Source organism: Benincasa hispida, chromosome 9 (assembly GCF_027475165.1).
Source record: "Benincasa hispida cultivar pf3 chromosome 9, pf3_genome.v1.1, whole genome shotgun sequence".
NCBI classification, from domain to species: domain Eukaryota; kingdom Viridiplantae; phylum Streptophyta; class Magnoliopsida; order Cucurbitales; family Cucurbitaceae; genus Benincasa; species Benincasa hispida.
In genome coordinates, this window is record NC_143486.1 from 80858455 (window position 1) to 80882260 (window position 23806).

The following is a 23806-nucleotide window of genomic DNA, read 5'->3' on the forward strand; positions in this document are numbered from 1 at the left end:
CGTTATTAGACATCCTCACATTTTATCTATTTTCCATGCATTTTACTACGTGTCAATAGTTGCCATGTCTCTACCTCTCATTCATATTCTCATCGCTTAGTCTGTTAGTTAGGAGTAGGAGTGGTTATAGCTTAATACCCTCCATCATTCTTTTATTCATTCGCCGCATACACATTATCGCATAGCATTTAGTTACAAGTCCCTGAGTTCGACCTCGGATTACCCAAGAAACTTGCATTCACGTTATACTTGGCGTGATCGCAAGAAAACTTGTGACGGGAACACATGGTCATCGCATACATTCGTTAACGCATAGTTTCACTCCAACGCGTGACCACCGATGCATGAGTATCAACGCATAACCTAAGACATGCATCGTATAATTGCGTCCCTCTAATTTTTGTCACCAAGTTTTTCGTACCATTGCCGGGGACTTGACAACTAATTGTTTGTTGAGTTTTGTGTCTCTACAGGCAACCTTTTTATCTTGGGAATATTGTAGCTTGTGCGACCAAGTTGCAAACAATATTGAAGTGTATGCGATGCGTCGAAAGCCAATATTGACCCTAAGGTAGTAGGGCAATCAGTCGCATAAGCTAAAGGTAATTCTAAGCACATGGTGGCCAATATGCGCCCAACAATTGTCGAAAGTTCCAATGGTCAGGGCAAGCTCTTGACCTAAGCAGTTGAGAGCAATCTTCTGCATGAGAAACTCCTTGCGGTGACAACATTCCAATTTCTCCAGGGATGTCTTCTACTCTATCTTTACCTTACTTTCTTAGTTTAGTTTATTTTTATTTTATTGTTATTTTGGATATGCGGCTGCTTCCTTGTTATTTTTTTTCACTGTCTAATTGGAACATAATCTCTTTACTAAGTTATATTTTACTTAACTCCTCTATAAGTCTTATCTTTCTCACTAATAATTTCCATCTCGTAGAATTCTCCTTTGCCAATTTGCATACTTTTAAACTCTAAAAGACTTTTGTTTCTTCAAATTTGCGTATCTTGGATCTTCTCATCACAATAAGGTGCAGGGTTTAGTCTAGGTATACTAAAATAATATCACAATAAGGTGCAAGGTTTAGTCTAGGTATACTAAAATAATCTTTCAACCTAAAAAAATAATACCTTGCTTTAACCCCTTTAAGCCCAAGGTCATGTCCAACTATTTTAGCTTCCTTTAATTACATCTACTTTGCTAGATATTCCAAAAGAATCCTTCATATCATTACACATACTTTACCTAGTCCATCAAGTCGTAGTATTACCCAAATGATTATGACTTATGAATCCTTTCTAAAATTCTTCTCGAAATGTTGGGTTCTTAATACCTCAAAACCTTCAATAAATTTATAGACTCTTTTTCTTTTCCTCCTTATTCATAAAACAACTTTTAACCTTATACTTGAGTACTGGCCTGTGTATTTATACTACCATCGATTGCACTATTCAACACAAAAACATAACACTAGTCCTTGATCAATTCTTGTCTCGACAATTTTATTCATTGGCTTAAACATTTAAATACCTTCATTCCTAAATTGTCATAACTCTACATTGTTTCATCAATCTTTAGCATCTCTGAATTGAGGCATATATTTGTTCGTTCCTAACGTAGTTTCCATGAGATAAACTAGTACCAAGTGATCTCATAATTTACTCTATTTTACTTTTCTCCTTTTGTAAGGTCGTAGCTGATAATCCTCTTATAATAACTTCTAACGACTCACTGACCTAGCATTAGAACATAATTTGTGCATTTAAGCAAAACAAATAGTTTAATGTACAACTATCATAAAACTTGTAATTGATAAGACGTACCTGGCGATGACGAGGAATCCATTTATGGGCCATAGGGACAATCTAGACTTACATAGTAAGTCAGTCTACAGAACCCAAAACATGGGCTTTGATACCAACTGTAACGACTTGACCCCCTAGGACTTAAGTTAGGCCGTTACTAAATACATGCATGCATGGAACTCAAAACGACACTCGGTTATGGCGAAATAAATGCTAATTAAATAAGGTGAGTTCAAAAGACTTTCATTAAATTCAAATACTAAATCAATAGTAGGGTACCCATAAATCATAAAGGATAATAAATAAGTCTGAAAAACGATCCTTAAAAGTAAGTTTTAAACATCAAAACTAAAAATTAAAAGAAACATGAAAGAACTCTAAATCTCATGATGCGGAAGCGTAAAAACTAGTCTTAGTGGCTCGATCACGAATTCCACTTGTCCATCACCAGTGCATCTCTACCCTTACCTGAAACAACAACACGAGAAAGAATGAGTATAAATGCTCAGTAAGTAACCCCACTATTGGAGTCAGGCTAGGCATCTATGTCTTCTAGATACCCACCTCTGGTGAAACATATACACTGCTCTAGTCCTCATGGGACACATATACACATGAAACAAGAAGGAGGCTGAGTCCTATCCTACTGTAGTTAAATATGCCCACTACCTCTGATTAATACCGAAAGAGACACAAACTGGTGAATCCCGAAGGAAACACAAACTGGTGAATCTCGAAGAAAACACAAAATCTAATGGGCATCTAACTAATCAGTAAGGACATTTGCACAGTCTCAACATCATAATCATCACTGTACGAATCTATGACATACATATAAACCTCAACATCATGGCTCTACAACATAAACATATACCTCAACTTCATGGTTCTACAACATACATGTATACCTCAACATCATGAGATCAAATACAACTGTATGGAAGCACATACCATCTCATACTAGCATTCAAGTGTCTATGTGCATAAATAAATAGTTTGGATCTTGTAACAGAACATATTTTAATCATATTATACTATTAATCTTTCATGCTGTCATTCTGCCATAACCTTCATTTAACATGCTAGCATACATCTAATGCCTGGCCCGTGGGCAGTTTCAGTAGTAAGATTACTTACCTTGATATTAGGTCAAACCAAAAAGCAATTGAATCTTTGTGAAATTCTTGAATCCTTAATCAAGCCAAAACATAAAGCTTTAAAATTAATAGTTAAGGCCAAAATCCAAACACCCAAATATTATAAAATATTTCCAAATAATCTTACCTAAGGTGTGGTCCAATTCGAATTCACCTTCCAAACCTCTAATTTTAAGCCCAAATAATTAACAAACCAAACTCTTCTTCATCTTGAATGAAATTCTTGAATCAACTCTCTAATCATAATTTGAAATTAGGTTTACATGATTAAAGCTTGAATCAAATACATACTTCACTACCAATGTCTCAAATAAATTATCCATATGTAGCTTCGTCAAAAAAATCACTTCCAAATGACTTTACCAAAATTTCTCAACAATCAAAATTAATCCACAAGAGGATCATCAAAGCATAAAACTTACCAAAACTCGCTAAAACAAACTCCAACTTCACTGAACAACACCTCAATACCTTCATAAACTTGAATCTAAAGTTGAAACACAATGGGTATCAACCAATTGATGCCAAAAGAAAATGAGTATTCAAGAATCAACCAAAAACAACCCAAACAGCAGAAATCTTACCCAAATCGATTCATGAAGAAGAAACTAATGCAATGGCTTTGGGTGGCGGCGAGGGTCTCGGCTGTAGGAAGAAGAAATTGAAGGGGGGAGGGGGTGCCAGCGGGTGCGAGAGGAAGGAAAGGGGGTGGGGTTTGACTTTTTATTAAAAAAACAATAATAATAATAATAATAAAACAAAAAAAATAAATATAATTACATTTAATTCCTTTCCGTTTTAAAAGAAAATTAATTCCTGCCATTAATTTCCAATTTGAATAATTTCATGCCAACAATTAAATTCCCGCACTTACACTTGAAGTCCAAAATTCCAAAAATGCCCTCCAACTAATAGCAATTACTGAAATTCCAAATAATAAAGTTACTGAAATTACATTATTACTAAAAAAATGTATGGGGTGTTACAAGAGGTATGAGTAAATTATATTCTGAGAGGCTGGTCATTGCAAAGGAAGGCCTGATGGTGAGTTAGAATTTCTTGTGTATAACGCATGCTTGAGGACAAGCATGATTCTAAGTTTGGGATGTGATGACATGCAGAAATGCACGTCATCTTAGGCCTTTTATTTAGAATTATGAGGGTTGTTAAGCAGAATATGCAACAATTATGTTAGGAATTCATAAGAAAATGAGTTTGCGTCGTTCAGCATTAAGCATCGCATAATTGCATCCCTCTAATTTTCGTCACCAGTATGTTGTTAAGAAACTCTTTTCTTAAATTTCTGTTTAAGCATGCTTTTAGAACTCAAATTAAATGTAATTAGAGTGCTTATTGATTCTGTTTGCTTCCATTGTATGCTAGTATATCATATCAAAATTAAGACAACAACTTAACAAAAATAATTTTAAAGCCCTAATCTAAAAGCCTTGCAAAAAGTCCTAATCTAAAAGCCTTGCAACTTAAGAAGAATAATTTTTAAAAAAATTATCCAAATCCAATTAAACACCCATATATAGAATCCTCAAGAACTATCTCACAACATTCAAATGAAAAAGAAAGAACACAAAATCCCCCAAAAAGGAAGAAGTAATTGAAATCCACCTTTGGTAATGCCGATAAGAAATGAGAGCTCACATTCTTTTGTTTGGAGAGCTCCAAAGAAGGATAAATTGAAGAGAAGTTGAATAAGATGGAGATTTCGATATCAAGGAGAGTCTGCAAGGAGAAGTCAAAGTCAAGTGCAAAAAGTCGAGAAGTCGATCGAGGAGAGTCTGAGTGAGGAGAACTCGATCGAAGTCGATCGAGGAGAGTTTGAGCGAGGAGAACTCAATGTCGATCGAGGAGAGTCTGAGCAAGGAGAACTTGATGGAAATCGATCGAGAAGAGTCTGAGCGAAGAGAACTCAATCGAGGAGAGTCTAAGCGAGGAGAACTCGATGGAAGTCGATCGAGGAGAGTCTGAGTGAGGAGAACGCAATGTCGATCGAGGAGAGTCTGAGCAAGGAGAACTCGATCAAAGTCGATCGAGGAGAGTCTGAGTGAGGAGAACTCGAAGTCAATCGAGAAGAGTCTGAGCGAGGAGAACTCGAAGTCGATCGAGGATAAGTCTAAGTTGATCGAGGAGAGAGTCTGCACGAGGAGAAGTCGAAGTGGAATAGGATTTCGAATGAGGGCAAAAAGTTGAAGTCGATTGAGAGGAAAAAAGGGATTTCAAACGCATTTTCTGTACAAATTTCAAACACACTTTTTTTTCATTTTTTATTCTCACTTTTCTTCCACTTTTCGTAGCTATTTTATCAAATGGCTCTTTATAAAAAGTTATTAAATGTGATATTTGTTGTAGTGTTATTTCCTTGGGATTATAGTTCAATTGGTCAGAGCACCACCCTGTCAAAGGTGGAATCTACAAATTCAAGTCTCTATATAACTATATAAAAGCATGATTAGAAGAAATTTTATGTGTGGATTTTACCCTTGAAATTTTAAAATTGTATTAACATTGCCCTTTGTTTACCTACCCTCCTTCAAAACTATAATCCGACCTTTCATTTTGTGTTGCTTTCAATTTTCATATTCTAAGAGTTTGGATACATTTGGTTTGAATAATAATGTTGCTCCAATTTGGATTTGGAGTCCTTAATTTCTTATTTGTGCATAAGTCCAAATCTGTGTGAGAAGTTTTGAAGCAATTTAAAAAAACTCACTGATCTTGGTTGATTTTTTTTTTTTTTTTTTTTTTTTTTTTTAAATCAAACGTTGCTATCAAAATAAAATGACAAATATTACTATCAAAATTGAGAAAAAAAATCCACATCTTGACGTAAATGAAATAAGAAAAACTTATCATTCTTCTTAAGCATGCTCCTTTCGAAAATGTTTTATGTGGAAAAAATTCACTGATCTTAGTTAATTTAAAAAAAAAATCATGCTGCCAAAATAAAATGACAAATAATGCTATCAAAATTGGAAAAAAAAACCACGTCTTGTTATAAATTAAAGAAGATTAACTTACCTTTGTTCATAAGCATGCTCGTTTTGGAGACGATATTTCTCATGGAAAAAATCACCGATCTTTGTTAATTTTTCAAAAAAAAAAATTACTGCCAAAATAAAATGACAAATGTTGCTATCAAAATTGGAAAAAAAAAAAACTTTATCTTGATGTAAATAGAATAAGAATAACTTACATATGTTCATGAGCATCTTCTTTATGGAGACATTTTTTCACATGAAAAAATCACGAATCTTGGTTAATTTTTTAAAAAGTAAACGTTGCTGCCAAAATAAAATGACAAAGAAAATCAAACATTGTTGTCAAAATAAAATGATAAATATTGATGTCAAAATTGGAAACAAAAAAACCCTCATCTTGATGTAAATGGAATAAGAATAACTTATTTTTATTCTGCTCTTTTTGGTGACTTTTTATGTGAAAGAAAAAAAAATCACCAACCTTGAATAATTTTTCAAAAAAAAAAAAGTCAAAATAAAATGATAAATATTGCTATCAATAAATTGAAAAAAAAAACCCTCATATTGGTGTGAATGGAATAAGAACAATCTACCTTTGTCATGGGCATGCTCTTTTTTGTGACATTTTTTCACATGAAAAACTCATCGATCTTGGTTAATTTTGAAAAAAAAATAAAAATCAAATATTGCTGTCAAAATAAAACGACAAATATCGTTATCAAAATTGAAAAAAATAAAAGTAGTAAACATTGCTTCTAAAACTGAGAAATATGGTGCAATTTCATACTTCAATATATGAGTTTGATAATCACTTACATGAATATTGATCACATGGTAAAAGCTTAAACTTGATAAGCATTCTTTACTTGAGGTTTTCGTCGTTAATATTGTGGATACATCCTGAAAATTGAATTTTTTCCTTGATTTAAAAGAGGCGAAGCAGTTACGAATATGTGTATTTTGCCAGTAACCACTAAATTTAAGGAATATGTTAATAGTTGAAAATAATAAGCAATCACAATATATTAGGTATAATAGTTCTTTTGTTAAAAATGAGGGGTAAAATGGGAAGGTAAAAATTTTCCTCATTTTGCCTCTTTTATATATACTATAGATTAGTAGTGTACACGTGCAATGCATTTGAAAACGTCAATGTATTAAATTAAATTTAAAGTCAGAATAGTATTTAATTGTGTAATAAAAACTCTCATGAAAATCAATAACATAACATATACAAATGTTTTTCTAAAACTATGTAATAAGTGTTGTAAATTTGAGGAGCATAATGGGTACACAAATGATGATAAAATATAATATTAAAATAAATAAAACATAATATATAAATAAATAAATTAAATTAAATTAACAAAATAAGAAATGAGAAAATTATCAAAATTCTCCATTTTCTTCTATTTGTATGGAATTTGTCCAACGTGTGTCTTTCAAAACTCACCAAAGGCCACTATTTATAGGCAATTTGGCAAGTAGAATGTGGATTACATGGACACTAAGAATTAGTATTTACAAGACACATGGTTAATATTTTGGAAAATGGGGGCATGACACATGGTCAATGGACACTAAGCATGAGCATCCAATGACCATCTATTTTCTATAATATTTATACTACTCCCCCTTAGGTGTCCATTATATATATGAAATAGGCTTTGTTAAAACCTTGCTAGAAAAACCCAATGGGAAAAAACTCTAGTGAAGGAAAAAAGTACATATTTCATATAATACATACTCCTAAAAAAATACAATATATTTACTCCCCCTCACGAAAATATCACTTAAGATCTCTAAGTCGCCGCATTTCAATGTTGTGCACCAATTTTTCAAAAGTTGCAGTTGTCAATGCCTTTGTAAATAAGTCTGCCAAGTTATCCTTCCAACAAATTTTTTGTATAGTGATGTCGCCATTTTCTTCAAGATCATAAGTGTAGAAAAGCTTCGGTGAAATATGCTCTGTTCTCTTCTTTAATATATCCTCCTTTGATTTGGGCTATACAAGCTGTGTTGTCTTCGTATAATATTGTTGAGAGAATTTTATTAGAGTACAAGCTACATGTTTCACGAATGTGCTGAGTCATTGACCTTAACCATACACATTCTCGACTAGCCTCGTGAATTGCAAGAATTTTAGCACGATTTAAGGAAGTGGCGTTATGGTATGTTTCACCGATTGGCATGATATAGTCCTCCATATGTGGATCTAGCTTTGTGTAGATCAGATAAATATCCAGAATCTGCATAAACAACTAGATCAAAATTTGATTTATTTGAATAAAACAAACTCATATCAATCGTTCCTCGGAGATAAAAAAGTATATGCTTGATTCCATTCCAATGTCAGAAGTATACGCTTGATTCCATTCCAATGTCTTTTTGTTGGAGAATAACTATATCTTGCTAATAAATTTACTGAAAATGCAATATTTGATCTTATATTATTAGCAAGATACATCAGTGCACCAATTACACTAAGATATGGTACTTCAGGACCAAGAAATTTTCATTATCTTCTTAAGATCAAAATATATCTTTCTTTATATCCAACGAACGAACTTCCATTGGAATATTTAATGGATGTGCTTTGTCCATATAAAATCTTTTCAACATTTTTCCTGTATAAGTTGACTAATGAATACATATTTTCATCTGTTAAATGCTCAATTTGCAAACCAAAGCAAAACTTTGATTTTCTGAGATCTTTCATCTCAAATTATTTCTTAAGATATTCTATTGCATTTGAAAGCTCTTCAGAAGTTCCAATTATATTCAAGTCATCAACATATACAGTTATGATAACAAATCCTGATTGTGAATTCTTTATAAAGGCACACAGACATATTGGATTATTTTGATATCATTCTTTCAATAAATATCTACTCAGACGATTGTACCACATCGTTCCTGATTGTTTCAATCTATATAGTGATTTTTGTAACTTTATTGAATATCATTCCCATAAATTTGATATATATATTTCAGTTACCTTAAATTCTTCTGGGATTCTCATATAAATATCATTATCAAGAGATCCATATAAGTATGCTGTAACTGCATCCGTAAGATGCATATCCAGACTTTCATACACAATCAAGCCAATTAAGTATCTTAATGTAATTGTATCCACCACCGGAGAATACATCTCCTCAAAATCAATACAAGGTCTTTGTGAAAAATCTTGTGCAACTAGTCTTTCTTTATATCTTGTGACCTCATTATTTTCACTTATTTTCCTCACAAATACTCATTTGTATCCCATAGGGTTAACACTTTTTGGTGTTCGGACTATTGGTCCAAAAATCTAACGTTTTGAAAGTGAGTTTAATTCTGTCTTGATTGCTTCTTTCCACTGAAGCCAATCTTTTCTATGTCAACATTCTTCAACAGATTTTGGTTCAAGATTCTCATTTTTAGATATAATATCAAGAGCAACATTATACGCAAAAATGTTGTCGATAATTAAATTAGTTCGATTCTATCTTTTTCCTGTCATGACATAGTTTATTGAAATCTCATTATTATCTTTATTTCACATTCCTCACTAGTCATGTCGAGGATTTCTTCATTGGTATTTACATCCTCAACCAAGTCTTTTTCACTATTAATTATTTTTCGTTTGTGAGTATTTTTATCTTTGGAGTCCATTGGTCTACCAAACTTCTGACATGTTCCAGGCTCATTATTGACAACTTGTGTTGCAATATCAATTTTTTATGGAACATTTACAGCTAGTATATTTGACTTAGTTACTTTCTTTGCATCTATAAATGCATTTGGTAATTGATTTGCTATATTTTGCAAATGAATAATTTTCTGAACTTTAAGTTCACAATGATTTGTACGGGATCTAAATGAGACAAAAACGATGCATTCCATGTAATTTCTTATTCCAATTTCTTAATTCTCCCCCCCCTCCCCCCCCCCCCCCCCCCCTCTAATGTTGGAAATTTGTCTCATTAAAATGACAATTAGTAAATCATGTAGTAAATATATCACCCATCAGGGGGTTCAAGATATTTAATAATTGATGGGAATCATATCCAACATATATTCCTAACCTCCTTTAAGGACCCATTTTAGTGCATTGGACCATAAGCTAATTGTAATGACAAGTACTTATGATAAGCTACTGGCCTAATGTGTACAAGTGACGCTGCATGCAAATAGCATGTTCCCATATAGATGAAGGAAGCTTAGCTCTCATAAGTAATTGTCTTGCAATTAATTGTAAATGTTTTATAAATGATTATGCTAAACCATTTTTGTATGAACATGAGCTATAGGATGTTCAACACTTATACCAATTGACATACAATAATTATCAAAAGCTTAGGATGTAAATTCACCAATATTATCAAGACGAATGTTTGTAATTGTATAATCCGAAAATTGTGCTCTTAACTTAATTTTGAGCAAGTAATCTTGAAAATGCAAGATTTCGACTTGATAATAAGCACACTTTTGACCATCGACTGGATGCATTCATTAATACTGATGAAAATAAGAAAGGAGAGAGACCAACACACAGTTTATTTGGAAACCCTAGAACAGGGAGAAAAACCACGATACAGATTTTTTTCTTATTCTTTTTAATTGATACACTGAATACAAGGGAACATGGTGAATAAATAGACAGTAGAGAGCTCTAGGGTGAGAGATAATTACAATAATACCCTTAGGGTAAAACCCTATTTTCAACACTCCCCCTCAAGTTGGTGCATAAATATCAATAAGACTCAACTTACTAAGACAATAGTCAAAATTAGGTCTCAGTAACCCCTTGGTGAGAACATCTGCCACTTGTTGATTTGGAGGAATATAGGGGATGCAAATGCTCCCATTATCCAATCTTTCTTTAATGAAGTGTCTATCGATCTCTACATGTTTGGTTCTGTCATGCTGGACTGGGTTGTTTGCGATGCTTATTGCTACTTTATTATCACAAAATAACTTCATTGGAAGCTCCCTGTCTTAGTAAAGATCAGTCAACACCTTATTTAACCAGATTTCTTCACATATCCCTAAGCTCATTGCCCTGTACTCAACTTCAATACTACTCTTAGCCACCACTCCCCGTTTCTTACTTCGCCAGGTGACAAGGTTACCCCAGACAAAGGTGCAATATCCAGAGGTCGACTTTCTATCAACGACAGAGCCTGCCCAATTAGGATCTGTATATGCTTCAATAGTTCTTTTTCCAGACTTCCTGAACATCAGACCCTTACCAGGGGTCCCCTTCAAGTACCGAAGAATACGCTCAACCACATTCATATGTTCCTCATAGGGAGCTTGCATAAACTGGCTTACCACGCTTACTACATATGAAATATCTGGTCTTGTATGAGACAGATAGATCAACTTCCCAACTAATCTTTGGTACCTTTCCTTGCTAATAGGAACTTCGTTGTTTATAACACCAAGTTTTGCATTATACTCCACGGGTGTGTCAGCAAGTTTACACTCAGTCATGCCTGTTTCTTTGAGCAAGTCCAGTGTATATTTCCTTTGCGATACTGAAATACCTTCTCTTGATCGGACCACCTCCATTCCCAGAAAGTATCTCAGCTTACCAAGGTCTTTAATCTCAAATTCTCTGACCATTCTCATTTTAAGCCTTGTAATTTCACTCTCATCATCGCCAAACAGAACAATATCATCAATATATACTATGAGGACAACAATCTTCCTAGAGTTGGACCATTTCGTAAATAGTGTATGATCTGAGTGCTCTTGGTTGTATCCTTGTGCTTTAACAAATGTGGTGAACCTATCAAACCAAGTCCTTGGGGACTGTTTCAGTCCATATAAAGATTTTCTCAGTCTGCAAACTCTGTGCTTGAACTGACTCTCAAATCCAGGAGGAGGGCTTATATAGACTTCCTCTTCAAGTTCTCCATTCAGGAATGCATTTTTAACATCCAACTAATGCAGTGGCCAATCTTTGTTTACAAAAATCGACAACAAAATCCAAATAGTGTTGAGTTTGGCTACGGGAGAGACTGTTTTAGAGTAATCGACTCCGTAAGTTTGGGTGAAACCTTTAGTAACCAGTTTGGCCTTATATCGATCAATCGTCCCATCTGATTTGTATTTTATGGTGAACACCCATTTGCATCCAACCGTCTTGTTCCCTTTAGGTAAAGGCACTTGTTCCCATGTACCATTTTTCTCAAGTGCCCTCATTTATTCCATAATAGCCATTTTCCATTCAGAGTTCTCCATTGCTTCACGAATATTGCTTGGGATCATGATAATGTCCAAACTGGTAGTGAAAGCTTTGAATTCGAGAGACATATTGCTATATGTCATGTAGCTGTGAATAGAATACTTTGCAGATGAACGAGTACCTTTCCTTAGTGCTATTGGAAGATCGAGAGAGGCATCATGATTTTCCAACTCTCTTGGTTTCTCAGCATGACCGGTCGCCTGTATATCAAGGATTTCAGTAATATCTTCCACTTTCTTGTCACCAATAGGACTTTTCCCTTTACTACTATCACTCTTAGCTGTTTCCTCATATGTCACATATTCAGTATTGCCACCTCCTTCATCCTTATCTTCCCTGCACTTGTCAGTCTCCATACATATATCAATATCATTAGTTTCAGGAATACACGTACCTGAACTAGATGCAAAGTCTGATTCATGGACTGGAGCCGGGTGTTCAACAGGTGGCAACCCTTCCTTTCTACGGTTCTTCCTATAGTAGGTTATCCAAGGAATCTGGTTGGTAGGGAGGATAGGACAGGCTTTTTCAGAACTAGGAGAAGGAATCAGGGTGGATTCCCCTAAGGGGATATCATAGGAGGACCAGTTAGGCTCTTCACTTAAGCTCTCCCCCTGAAGATGACTAATGGGGAAGAAGGGCTGGTCTTCAATGAAAGTAATGTCCATGGAGACAAAATACTTTCGAGAAGACGGATGATAGCATTTATACCCACGTTGATGGAGAGGGTACCCAACAAAAACACATTTTTGAGCACGAGGGTGGAATTTTGTGTGATTTGGGCCATGGAAGTGGACAAACGCGACACAGCCGAAGATACGGAGGGGTACATCAGAAATCTGGCGAGTAGTCGGAAAGGATTCTTTGAAAAGGTCCATGGGATTATGAAAGTCAAGAACACAAGAGGGCATACGATTGATGAGGTGAACCGCTGTAAGAATGGCATCCCCCCATAGGTAGGACGAAAGAGTGGCGGACAACATTAAAGACTAGGCAACCTCCACCAGATGGCGATTTTTACGCTCGGCTACTCCATTTTGTTGGGGAGTATAAGCACACGAGCTCTGGTGGACAATTCCCTTAGACAAAAGAAAGTCATGGAAAGAGGTGTTAAAGAACTCTCATCCATTATCACTCCTCAAAATCCCAATCTTGGCATGGAACTGGGTTTCAACCATGGTATCAAATTGTTTAAAGATAGAAGACACCTCAGACTTATTAGCAAGTAAGAACACCCAAGTGAGGCGTGTGTGGCTGTCTATGAAGGTGACGAACCAATGTTTACCAGTGGAGGTGGTAGTCGGTGATGGTCCGCAGACATCACTATGAATGAGGGAGAAGGGACTGGACGACTTATAAGATTGAGAATGAAAAGGAATACGACTTTGTTTGGCACAAATACATACATCACAATTTAGAGACGCTATATTAATATTGCAGAATAAATGTGGAAATAAATATTTCATATACTGAAAGTTTAGATGTCCTAAACGATAATGCCATAACATAAAGTCATTTTTGGAAGTAGAAAACTTTAAAAACATAAAACTAGTTCTATGATCCTCACTAGAAAAAGCATCGTTAGAAAGGAAGTAAAGCCCCCTATCATGCCGAACAATGTCAATCATCATCCCCGACTTCTGATCCTGAAACACAACAGAATCTGGTGAGGAAATAGCCTTACAGTTCAGATCTCTTGTAATTTTACTGACCGATAAAAGATTATATGAGATTTTAGGCACATGAAGTGTATCATGTAATACTAAACCATCAAACGGGGAGGTATTTCCTTTCCCTGCAACCGGGGTAAAAGACCCATCTGCAATTCTAATACGTTCATTTCCTACACTCGGACAGTATGAAACAAACAATTCTAAAGAACTAGTAAGATGATCTGTGGCCCCTAAATCTACAATCCAGGGTTTCATGCCATTAATGCTAACAAGGCCACAAGATGGAAATGTACCTGATTGAGCAATGGCACTCACCCCAACAACACTTAAATTGGTCTTACTATCGGCCGAGGACTGATGTTGTGTATTCTCAGTAGCTAAATCACTTACAAGAGCACGCCTGGAGTTTGATTTGTCATGTGACTGTCGTCTTTTACTGTTTGGGGGCCTTCCGTGCAGCTTCCAACATTGGTCCTTCGTATGCCACGACTTCTTACAATGCTCACAGACAGGTGTGGGCTTTTTATCACTGTCGGAACTGGACGCCTTTGAAACAAAGGCTGATGCATCAATGGAAACTGCCACAGGATTGTTTATAGCATGTGATTGATCCTCTTCTAATTAAACCTCTGAACATACTTCTCTGAGAGACGAGGTAGGCCGTTGACCCAATATACGACTCCGAACACTATCAAATTTTGGGTTTAATTCAGCCAAAAACACATAAACCCGATCTGCCTCTTCAAGTTTCAAGTACTGCGCCCTATCCTATACGCAGTTCCAGAAAATCTCCCGACAAAGATCCATCTCTTGCTAAAACACTGATAGTTTATTAAAGTAGGAAGTAACATCCATGGTCCTTTGTTTGCACTCATGGACCTGTTTGTGTAACGTGTACAATCGGGATGCATTCTGTCACTTCGAGTACAGGTCCCTGGCTACCTCCCAGATATCTCTAGCAGTTGCTGCATACAGTAAGGGTTGGCCAATCTGGGGCTCCATACTATTGATGAGAATAGACCGTAATAGAGAATCCTCCCCTTTCCAGATTCTTTCTTAAGGATCGCTTGGGATAGGTTTCGAAATTTCTCCTATCAGATACCCGAATTTGTGCCTTTCTTCTAGGGCCATTTTAATCGACTGGGACCAGGAGAAATAATTCTCCCCATTTAGTTCCTCTCCAACTAGAAATCCTGCAGAATTTCCCATTGAACCAGTTAAGTAAGTTGTATTGGGCAAAATAAAGAACGAGTTTACCGGATTCTCTGAACAAACAGGTTGAACTGGTTGAGGATTCGCGCCAAACATTGTATCCAAATCTTAAATCTTTTGGTACAGAGAGGCAAACCGTTGTCTTACATCGTCTGAGTAATGGACCGAACTACAAGCGGTTGGAAACTGGGCTGCCACTGTGGACTGGACAGATGTCGCCGGTGGGAAGGTCGTCGTCGACTAAGAGATCACCGGTATATATGAGGATCCCGACCGGCTGTGCTGCTCGAGGTGGCCGTTAATCTGTCATTGGTCGAACGCGCATAGGGTAGAAATGGAATGGTCCAGATCTCCTTGTCAAATGGATGGGTTCGCTGGATCTAAAGCGAAAACCTTAGGGCACGTCGGCGCGAAGCCAATCGGCCCAAATCGAGAGGGCTGCAAGTCTGTCTATCGAGGTGCAAGCCCAGTCTGTCCGTCGAGGGGTTGCGAGTCGAAGGCGCGTGAATTGGGAGAGCTTCAGACGTACCTGATCGGAGCCAGATCTATCGATGGCGTGCGAGGCGAGGCGGATCGAATCTTTCTGTGTGCGACGCAAGTCGAGCAGGATCGGATCCGTCTGTTTGTTCTTCGGATCCATCTGTGTGCAGCGCGAACATCCGATTGGATTTTGTTAGGTGAGGTGGCTCCCACTAACGGCGGCTCTCCGTTGACTGTAACTGAACGACAGAAAGTAATTCCAGTAAGACAACTTGAAAACACTCTTTCACAGCTGGTCGAATAGCAGTTTTCATATCAAAACTCAAAGATCCACCAGCTGAAGACGACTGTGGATGGTTCTCTTCCATAATGGCTAGGGTTTCATCCTTTTGCTCTGATACCATGATGAAAATAAGAAAGGAGAGAGACCAACACACAATTTACTTGGAAACCCTAGAACAGGGAGAAAAACCACGATACAGATCTTTTTCTTATTATTTTTAATTGATACACTGAATACAAGAGAACAAGGTGAATAAATAGACAGTAGAGAGCCCTAGGGTGAGAGACAATTACAATAATACCCCTAGGGTAAAACCCTATTTTCAACAAATACCATAAAATATCTAAATGGTCCACTTGATGGGTTAATAGATCCACATATATCACCATGAATTCGTTCTAAAAATGCAGGTGATTCAATCCCCACTTTAGTTGGTGATGGTCTAATTATCAATTTCCTTGAGAACAAGCATCACATGATAATTCATTAGATTGAAGAATCTTCTGGCTCTTCAATGAATGTCCATTTGAATTCCCAATAATTCTCCACATCATTATAGATCCTGAATGACCCAATCAGTCATGCTAAATTGTAAATATGTTTGGATTCATAAACTTCAGGTTCATTGTTGCATATGTTTCAATTACTCGTATATGAGTATAATATCCATAAGATAAAGTAGGCAACTCTTTCAATATACATTTTTTATTTGAGACAGTGGATATGATATATAGATATTCCACACTATTCGTACTATCAATCTCAATAGGATAACCATTGCAACATATATCTTTAAAACTTAGAAGATTTCTCTTTGATTGACTAGAGAACAATGCATTGTCAATTGTAAATTTTGTTCTCTAGGCAAATAATATTTGCTTTTCCAAAACTTTCGATCAGGTTTGCAAAACCTGATATCGTATTGACTTTTGTTTCCAGCATTTTCAATTTGGAAAAATATTTTTTACTTGTAAGTATTGTATGTGTAGTTGCACTGTCTGCGAGACATAAATCTTCTTTATTCATTTTTTAATCACCCAATATATGAAAATGATACAGGTTTCTCCATTAAAAGAAAATATTTACAATAAGAAAAACAACACTTAAAATATACCAAAGTTACTAGAAAAAAACATGAAGATAGATAAAAAAAAAAAACAACAAAGAAGTTTGTCACATCCAAATTTGTTATATGGGATGTGTCAAATATATCCTGGTATACAAAATTTGCTTTCACGTTTTTCTCTTTTTCCTTCAGGGAGGCTTGATAGAGGTAAACCAAGTGTTTTGACGTACGATAGGTACGTGACCAATGCCCAGTCATTCTGTATCGGAAATATTTATTTTCAACACTCTTTGAACTCTTATCTTCTGGAGCTTTTCCTTTGTGATCATCATTTTGCATGATTCTTTTGAAATTTGAATAATTAAAACGACCACCACGAAAATAGTAATTATTTATTTTTAAGTTTAATATGATAAATATCATATTTAATATCCAAACCTCCATCCCAGTTGTACTAAAAACCATGAGTGTAGTTTGATTAGTCAATACATGTTATTTGAACAAGATATGAGTCTACGAAATTTTCCTTATTGAACTCAAAATATTTAGTAATAATATAAGGTTTTTTTTAATATAGCAAAATGAACCAAAATATAGAAAAACTTCACTATCTATCGACGATAGACCGTAATGGACTACTATTTGTGTCATTGACATAGATTGATATAGATACCAGTCTATCCGGTCTATCCATGGTGTCACCATGTGTTCGGGACGACATGGAGTGGCCGATGTTCTAAGAAATGGTTAAATTTTGAAACAAAAGGAAATCGAGTTGTCTCCAATCCTTTCTATAGTGTTACCATGCACCGAAATAAAATAAGCAATTTTTAATTAAAAAAAACAATAAAATGGTATACGAAAACTAGAGTTGAGGTCGGGAGTCATTTGTGCATGGAGAAGGAGTTAGCACCCTACAAACCCATTGGAAAACGATGGCCAAATTTTAAATCTTGAATTGAAATTATTATTTAGGTAAATTCATTCTAGAAAATGACATTTTTAAAACAATGTTTTATTTTACACCTCATTTCTCTAATATTTGGATAATGATCCCATTAAGTAAAAAATTCCATCAATTGGGCTATATATTATAATTGAGGGAAAATTCTTACATCAAGAATGTGAGAAGTTATTACAATTTCTCAAAATTGGACTCCCAAATTTTCTAGATTCCAATTTTTATGAAAAACGCGTCTTAGAAAAAACAAATTATTAGATTTTTTAAAATAATAAATTAATTTTAAAATTTTCCAAAAAATGTGTAATTTAGATGACTTTGAAAGAGTTAATAAAAGATTTAAAAACTGAAGAAATATTAATTAGAAATCAAAATTAATTTCATTATGAACATTATATAAGTAAAAGTACAATTAAAGAAACATAACAATGAATTAAATAAATATAATAGAGCATATTAAACATTTAATAAAAACGTATTAGAAATCGATCTCAAACTCCCAAAGAATTGACTCTTCACCCCAAGAATTCTAGAAAATCGGACTTCCAAATATTTATAGAACCTGTCGTCGAAAATTTTAGTACAACATCATCGAAATTAATATTTAAGAAAAGATATTAAAACTCCTTTAATAAAACTCAAAATGAGTTAATTTCGAAGATTTGAGAGTAAATCTAAATTGTTGAAAATGCTAAAGAAATTTTACTAAAAAACAACATTAATTTAAATAGGTAAAGCTACATTGACAAAATATACAATTTAACAATGCATTTAAAGTAATAAATGAATAAACAATGATATTTACAAAGATATTAAAAATTTAATAAAGCATATTAGAGGTCGATCCATGATTCCCAAAGAATCGATTTCCTCATCTCAAGATTCTAGAAAATCGGACTCCCAAATATTTCTAAAATCCACTGTCGGATATTTTTTTAAAAAAAAAATTAATTAGAAATATTAAAAAATTTAAACAATTATTAGCAATAACATATTAAATTGACCAAAAAAAAAAAGAAGAAAAATATAATATTTAACTACGCATATAAAAAATGGAAAAATACTAAAGAAACAATAGTAAATATTATAATGAAGAAAAAAAGAATTAAATTTAAATGCTAGTTATAAAAATAAAATAAAGATAAATATAAAAAAAAAAAAAAATAAAGTTTAAGAATAAACTAACAAAGGAAAGAAATAATAAAGAAAAATAATAATATTAACCAAATTAATTCTTTTTTTACTAAGTTATCTTTTTCTTCATCCATTCTGTTTCTCTCTTCTTCTCTCCCACTCTTAACACTCTAATTTTTTATCTATCTTATTTTGTTACTAAAAAGAAACTCAAAAGGAAAAGAAATGGAAAGTAAAAACAAACAATGAGTAAAAAAATAAATAAATAACTAGATGTGAAACAATATGTATAAATAAATAAAAGAGAAACTCACGAGATATAATAGAAAGGAAAATGGCGAAATAAGAACAATAACAATAACCAAATATCTAAGCTTTTAGATTTGTCTTCGGGAGTTTGAAGAAAAAAGAAAAAGAAAAAAGATTGAAATCCAAAACACTTTGAAGTATAGATCCTTAGGACCAAGGCCCTACCAATAAATCTCTCCAACTAAGTTAGAATTTTTCTTGTGTGTTGGATTCTTGACATTGTAGATATTATTTTATTTTATTTTATTTTATTATTTTTTAGAACTCTTACTTGATGTATGTAAGGATAGATGCTCTAGGATTTCTAAAGAAGAGTAGATTTGGGATATAGTTGCTAGGTTTCTTTTTAGAAGAGAAACGGGGATTTTTGGGTTGTTGCGGATGGAAGCACTCTAGGATTTGTTGGGAGAGAAAAGTGGATTATAAAGCTCAAAACCATTTCCATAATTACCTATTTTCTTTTTAATGGATTTTATTTCTAATTTGAGATTTTGTCAAATATAGCCTTATATAGTTAAAAAAGAAGACAATTTTAGGTCATTAAAATCAAATTCAAATTTTTTCGAAATTAGCATAAAAAAAAAGGTGGATAACATGTTATTAAACTCTTTTGTGTGAGAGATGATTATCACAACCATTATTATTAAAGATATTCAATAAGGCAAAAAAAAAAAAAAAAAAAAAAGTAAAATTACAAAATTGAAAATTTTAGCTTACTTTGGATGAAACCCCAACGCGGTTCCTCAATTTGACGGTGGTAACCAGTATATATATATATATATATATATATTAATTTAAATTCAAAATTTTAAATATTTGATTAAACAAATTCGAATTAATTATATTTTCTAATTATTTCTTACTTTCACCCGAGATTCAAAATTAAAAGAAAAGAAAACTAAATACATTAAGATAATTAATCTTAATTGATTTCATTTCATTTAAATACATATTTAAAAATACTTCTAAAACGAAAACATTTTAATTTGTTTTAGAGAAAATTGAAATATAAGTAAATCCCCTCCTATAAATTTTTATTCTCATTGGTTTGATCAAGGTTAAAATCCATGATGTGTTAAAATATTTGTGAATAGAATAAACATTTTAACTTGTTTAAAAAGTCCAACATATTTATTTATTAATTTAGGTAATTTATTTAATTTTTTAGTTTTTATATTTTTTTCACAAATATCCAATATAGATGTTTTAGCGATATTTGCATTCAAATTTTTGTAAAATTAATACCTTGACATTTTAGAAATTCTCGTTGAGGGATAAAATTTAGCTAATTTAAATCATGTAACATTTTATTAAAAATGGTTCTCCTTTTTATCCTTTAATATATTTGAATCATAATATGGAATGAATAAATGATATTGTATTATATTTTAAAAGAAATGGTTTTCCTTTTATCATTTATTTTCCTAAGTTGAAACCGATATTTTATTAATATAAAGTTCATCGTTTTGTATATGTACTGTGGAATATTTTTCTTTTGTGCACTAATTACACTTATTCGTATGATAATAATGATTTAATCTATGAATATTACATTATTTCTATTGTTATTTTTTTAAAAAAAATGAATATATTATAAAATCATCATATACAAAATTTAACCTTTCGCGCGTTAAAAAAAAGTTTAGTGGCTCAACAAATACAAGCGTAAATTTTTTTTTAACTAAACTTTAATAATTAATTTAACTAATTATCATTTTTTATTTTTAAAATTATGAATGAACCTATATAAGTTTAGCAATGAAACACGCTCCTTCATTTTGTCTTTGCTCCATTTCACTCCAATCGCTTTAAATTTCAAGCTCTGCATGATAGCCAGAATCAATGGCTTCCGCTTGCGTCAAGAACGTCGGAATACGGCCGGAGAGCTTCCTCGACGGTTCACAAACTGCCACACTTCTTACGGTTGGTTAAGCCCCCGCGTATCCTTCAGTCGTGAGTATCTCGACGACTCGTCCGCCCAGCTCTCCGGCTTCAAACTCATTTCCTCCTCCATTGGTGATACTCCTCAGGCGAATACGCCAGCGATTTCAGGTATGGATATGAAAGGCTCCTCTACTGATTTCGAGTTTAGGCTGGAAGATCCGGTGACTCTAATTCCTGATGATGAGCTCTTTTCCGACGGAAAGCTCGTGGCGCTGCAGCTTCCGTTGGTGAAATCGTCCGTCAAGAAACTCTCTACAGAGATCGGATCGTGGTCTCCTGATACAATGACGCCGCGGAGCATAACAGATGTCGGTAATAATGCGGATTCGTACTCTTTCTCTCCTCGTGCTCCGAGGTGCTCGGGTCGATGGAGAGAGCTTCTAGGGCTGAAGAAGGTTATTAAAGTCACAAAGAATGAAAATCAGAAAACAGAGTTGTCTTCATCATTGAGCACGAGAATGAAATCTCTGAAGCAATTTCTCCACAGGAGTTCCAAACTCATATCCTCCAATTCTTCAGAAACTCTAAATCATCCATTATTGAAAGATTTGGATTGCGAGTCAGTTACCATATCCTCTTCCCGCCTCTCTCTTTCTTCCTCATCCTCTGGTCATTCACACGACGATCTCCCTAGACTCTCACTAGATTTAGACAAGCCATCAAAATTCAATCCAGAATCGAAGAATCGGATTACAGTGAAGTCAAGAACATCGCGATCAGAAGCGAAGAGAGTAGGGCGGAGTCCAGTCCGTCGGGCGCCAGGGGAATCAGGTAGAGTGAGAAGCAGAGAAGTATCCATGGATAGTCCGAGAATGAACTCCTCAGGGAAAATCGTGTTTCAAAGTCTGGAAAGGAGTTCGAGTAGTCCAAGCAGCTTCAATGGCGGACCGAGATTGAAGCACAACGGAATCGAAAGGTCGTACTCCGCGAATGTGAGAGTGCCGCCGGTGCTGAATGTTCCGGTGAGTTCGCTGAGAGGATTATCGAATTTCGGGTTCAGCCAGTTGTTTTCCTCGCCGCAGAAGAGAACCGACGCTACTCACGGCGGCGGCGGCGAAGGGAAAGGTCAGACGAGACACCGTAGAAATCGGATCGTTCACCGTTGAAGAATTTCCTATCGTTGGAAGTTCTAATCAGTAGGATACAGAAAACGTCACCGTTTTGAAGATCATGTAAATTTGTCTCTTTGCTTTTTTATTTTGTATTTTCCATTTTTAATTAACTTGAAATGCGTTTGAAAGACACGCGCATAGGAAGAAGCGTGAGAGGGGAAAGTAGCTAAAAGAATGGGAGCATGTTGAGATACTATCTATTTCCATGAAGTCCAAAGCGGTGTCGTTTTGCAGATTTTAACTTAAAAAAGAATAGTAAAACTGGAAGAGGGAATGGTCAAGATGTGGGGCAGGGGTCAGGGGCGGGCAGGGGCAGCTCTTACTTTGATAACATAGTTTTTTTTTTTTTGGTATCTTTTGTTTCTTTATGGAGTTTTGGAAATGATGCAAATATATATATATATATATATATATTCAAATAGAGCTAACTCAGTGCCTGTCCACTCTCAGTTAAATAGTCTTTTTTTTTCCCCTTAATATATTTATTTATTTATTTATGATGCCTCAGTCTGATCCAATTAGTCAAATGCATTTTTCAGTAGGGCCATTACGTGGAAAATTTGAAACCATGTATTGAAAGATTATGGGAACTCAGCATTGATTTTGAATTTGGTTTCTATCTTCTCTTTAAATTTTAAAATATTGTACATTTAATTCTAATATTTTGAATTTAATTTTAATTTTAACGTTTGAATTTTAAAATTTTACGATTTTACTTTTAAAAATCGAGTTTTATTTTAACGTGGTTGATAAATTTCAAGATTTACAAGTTTAATATAATAATATTTTAATGATTCAACATCTAATTTGATGATATAAAAATTGTACTTATAAATATAAATTTAAACATTAAGTTAATCTTAAGATACTAAATGTGTTTTAAAAAGATTTTGAATATGAAAAAGAATAAAACCATTTCTTCTCTAATAGTTATTTAATTGTCTTAATTCAATTATTATAGTTTTGTAAGCTATCTTAACCAAAGTTTTTACCCTATTCAAATTTTTATTTCTAAATTTTGTTATGACTTGTCAACTGAAAATCTCAAGTCATCGTCGTGTAGATAGAAAAGAAATTATATAGAAATATATTTGAACAAATATTATAAACCTTCGTTAAATCGAATAATCCCTTGATGGGTTAAAATGGGCATCAATATGTAAAGACATTATTAAAATTGATTTAAGCTTAAATGATAATTCTTGCACTATTTTCCAAAATAAATAAATATATAGAAGAGTTTTTGTTGGAAACGACAGGACCCTCAGAACGACGAACAGTAAACTGTCAAGGCACGGCAGTCAAGCGGGAGCAAAACCTGCAAAACAGAAATTCATTATAGGCTGAGTCGCGGAGCTCGCTCTCTTTAAGACGTTTCACGGCTTTGCCCAAGTGTGCAAGCATGTCTGAAAATTTCCACATTGTCCCCAGAATAAAA

At 34.2% G+C, this 23806-nt stretch overlaps 1 protein-coding gene and 1 long non-coding RNA gene across 2 annotated transcripts; one reads left to right on the top strand and one right to left on the bottom strand.

The window, feature by feature from the left end:
* Positions 1-2095: 2095 nt before the first annotated feature.
* On the bottom strand, positions 2096-5883 carry LOC150034099 (uncharacterized). Its single transcript, XR_016532309.1, has 2 exons — positions 3548-5883; positions 2096-3450 (listed from the first exon to the last, which is right to left on the bottom strand). It is a non-coding gene; the product is annotated as an uncharacterized LOC150034099 (long non-coding RNA).
* Positions 5884-20886: 15003 nt separating this feature from the next.
* On the top strand, positions 20887-22796 carry LOC120086401 (uncharacterized). The gene has a single exon (XM_090317463.1). The coding sequence runs from the start codon at positions 21049-21051 to the stop codon at positions 22360-22362; it is 1314 nt and encodes a 437-aa protein (XP_090173589.1). The 5' UTR covers positions 20887-21048; the 3' UTR covers positions 22363-22796.
* Positions 22797-23806: the final 1010 nt, after the last annotated feature.

Bases quoted from the DNA above. Each gene is read 5' to 3' on its own strand.
- LOC120086401 (XM_090317463.1), top strand. From the start codon at position 21,049: ATGAACCTATATAAGTTTAGCAATGAAACACGCTCCTTCATTTTGTCT.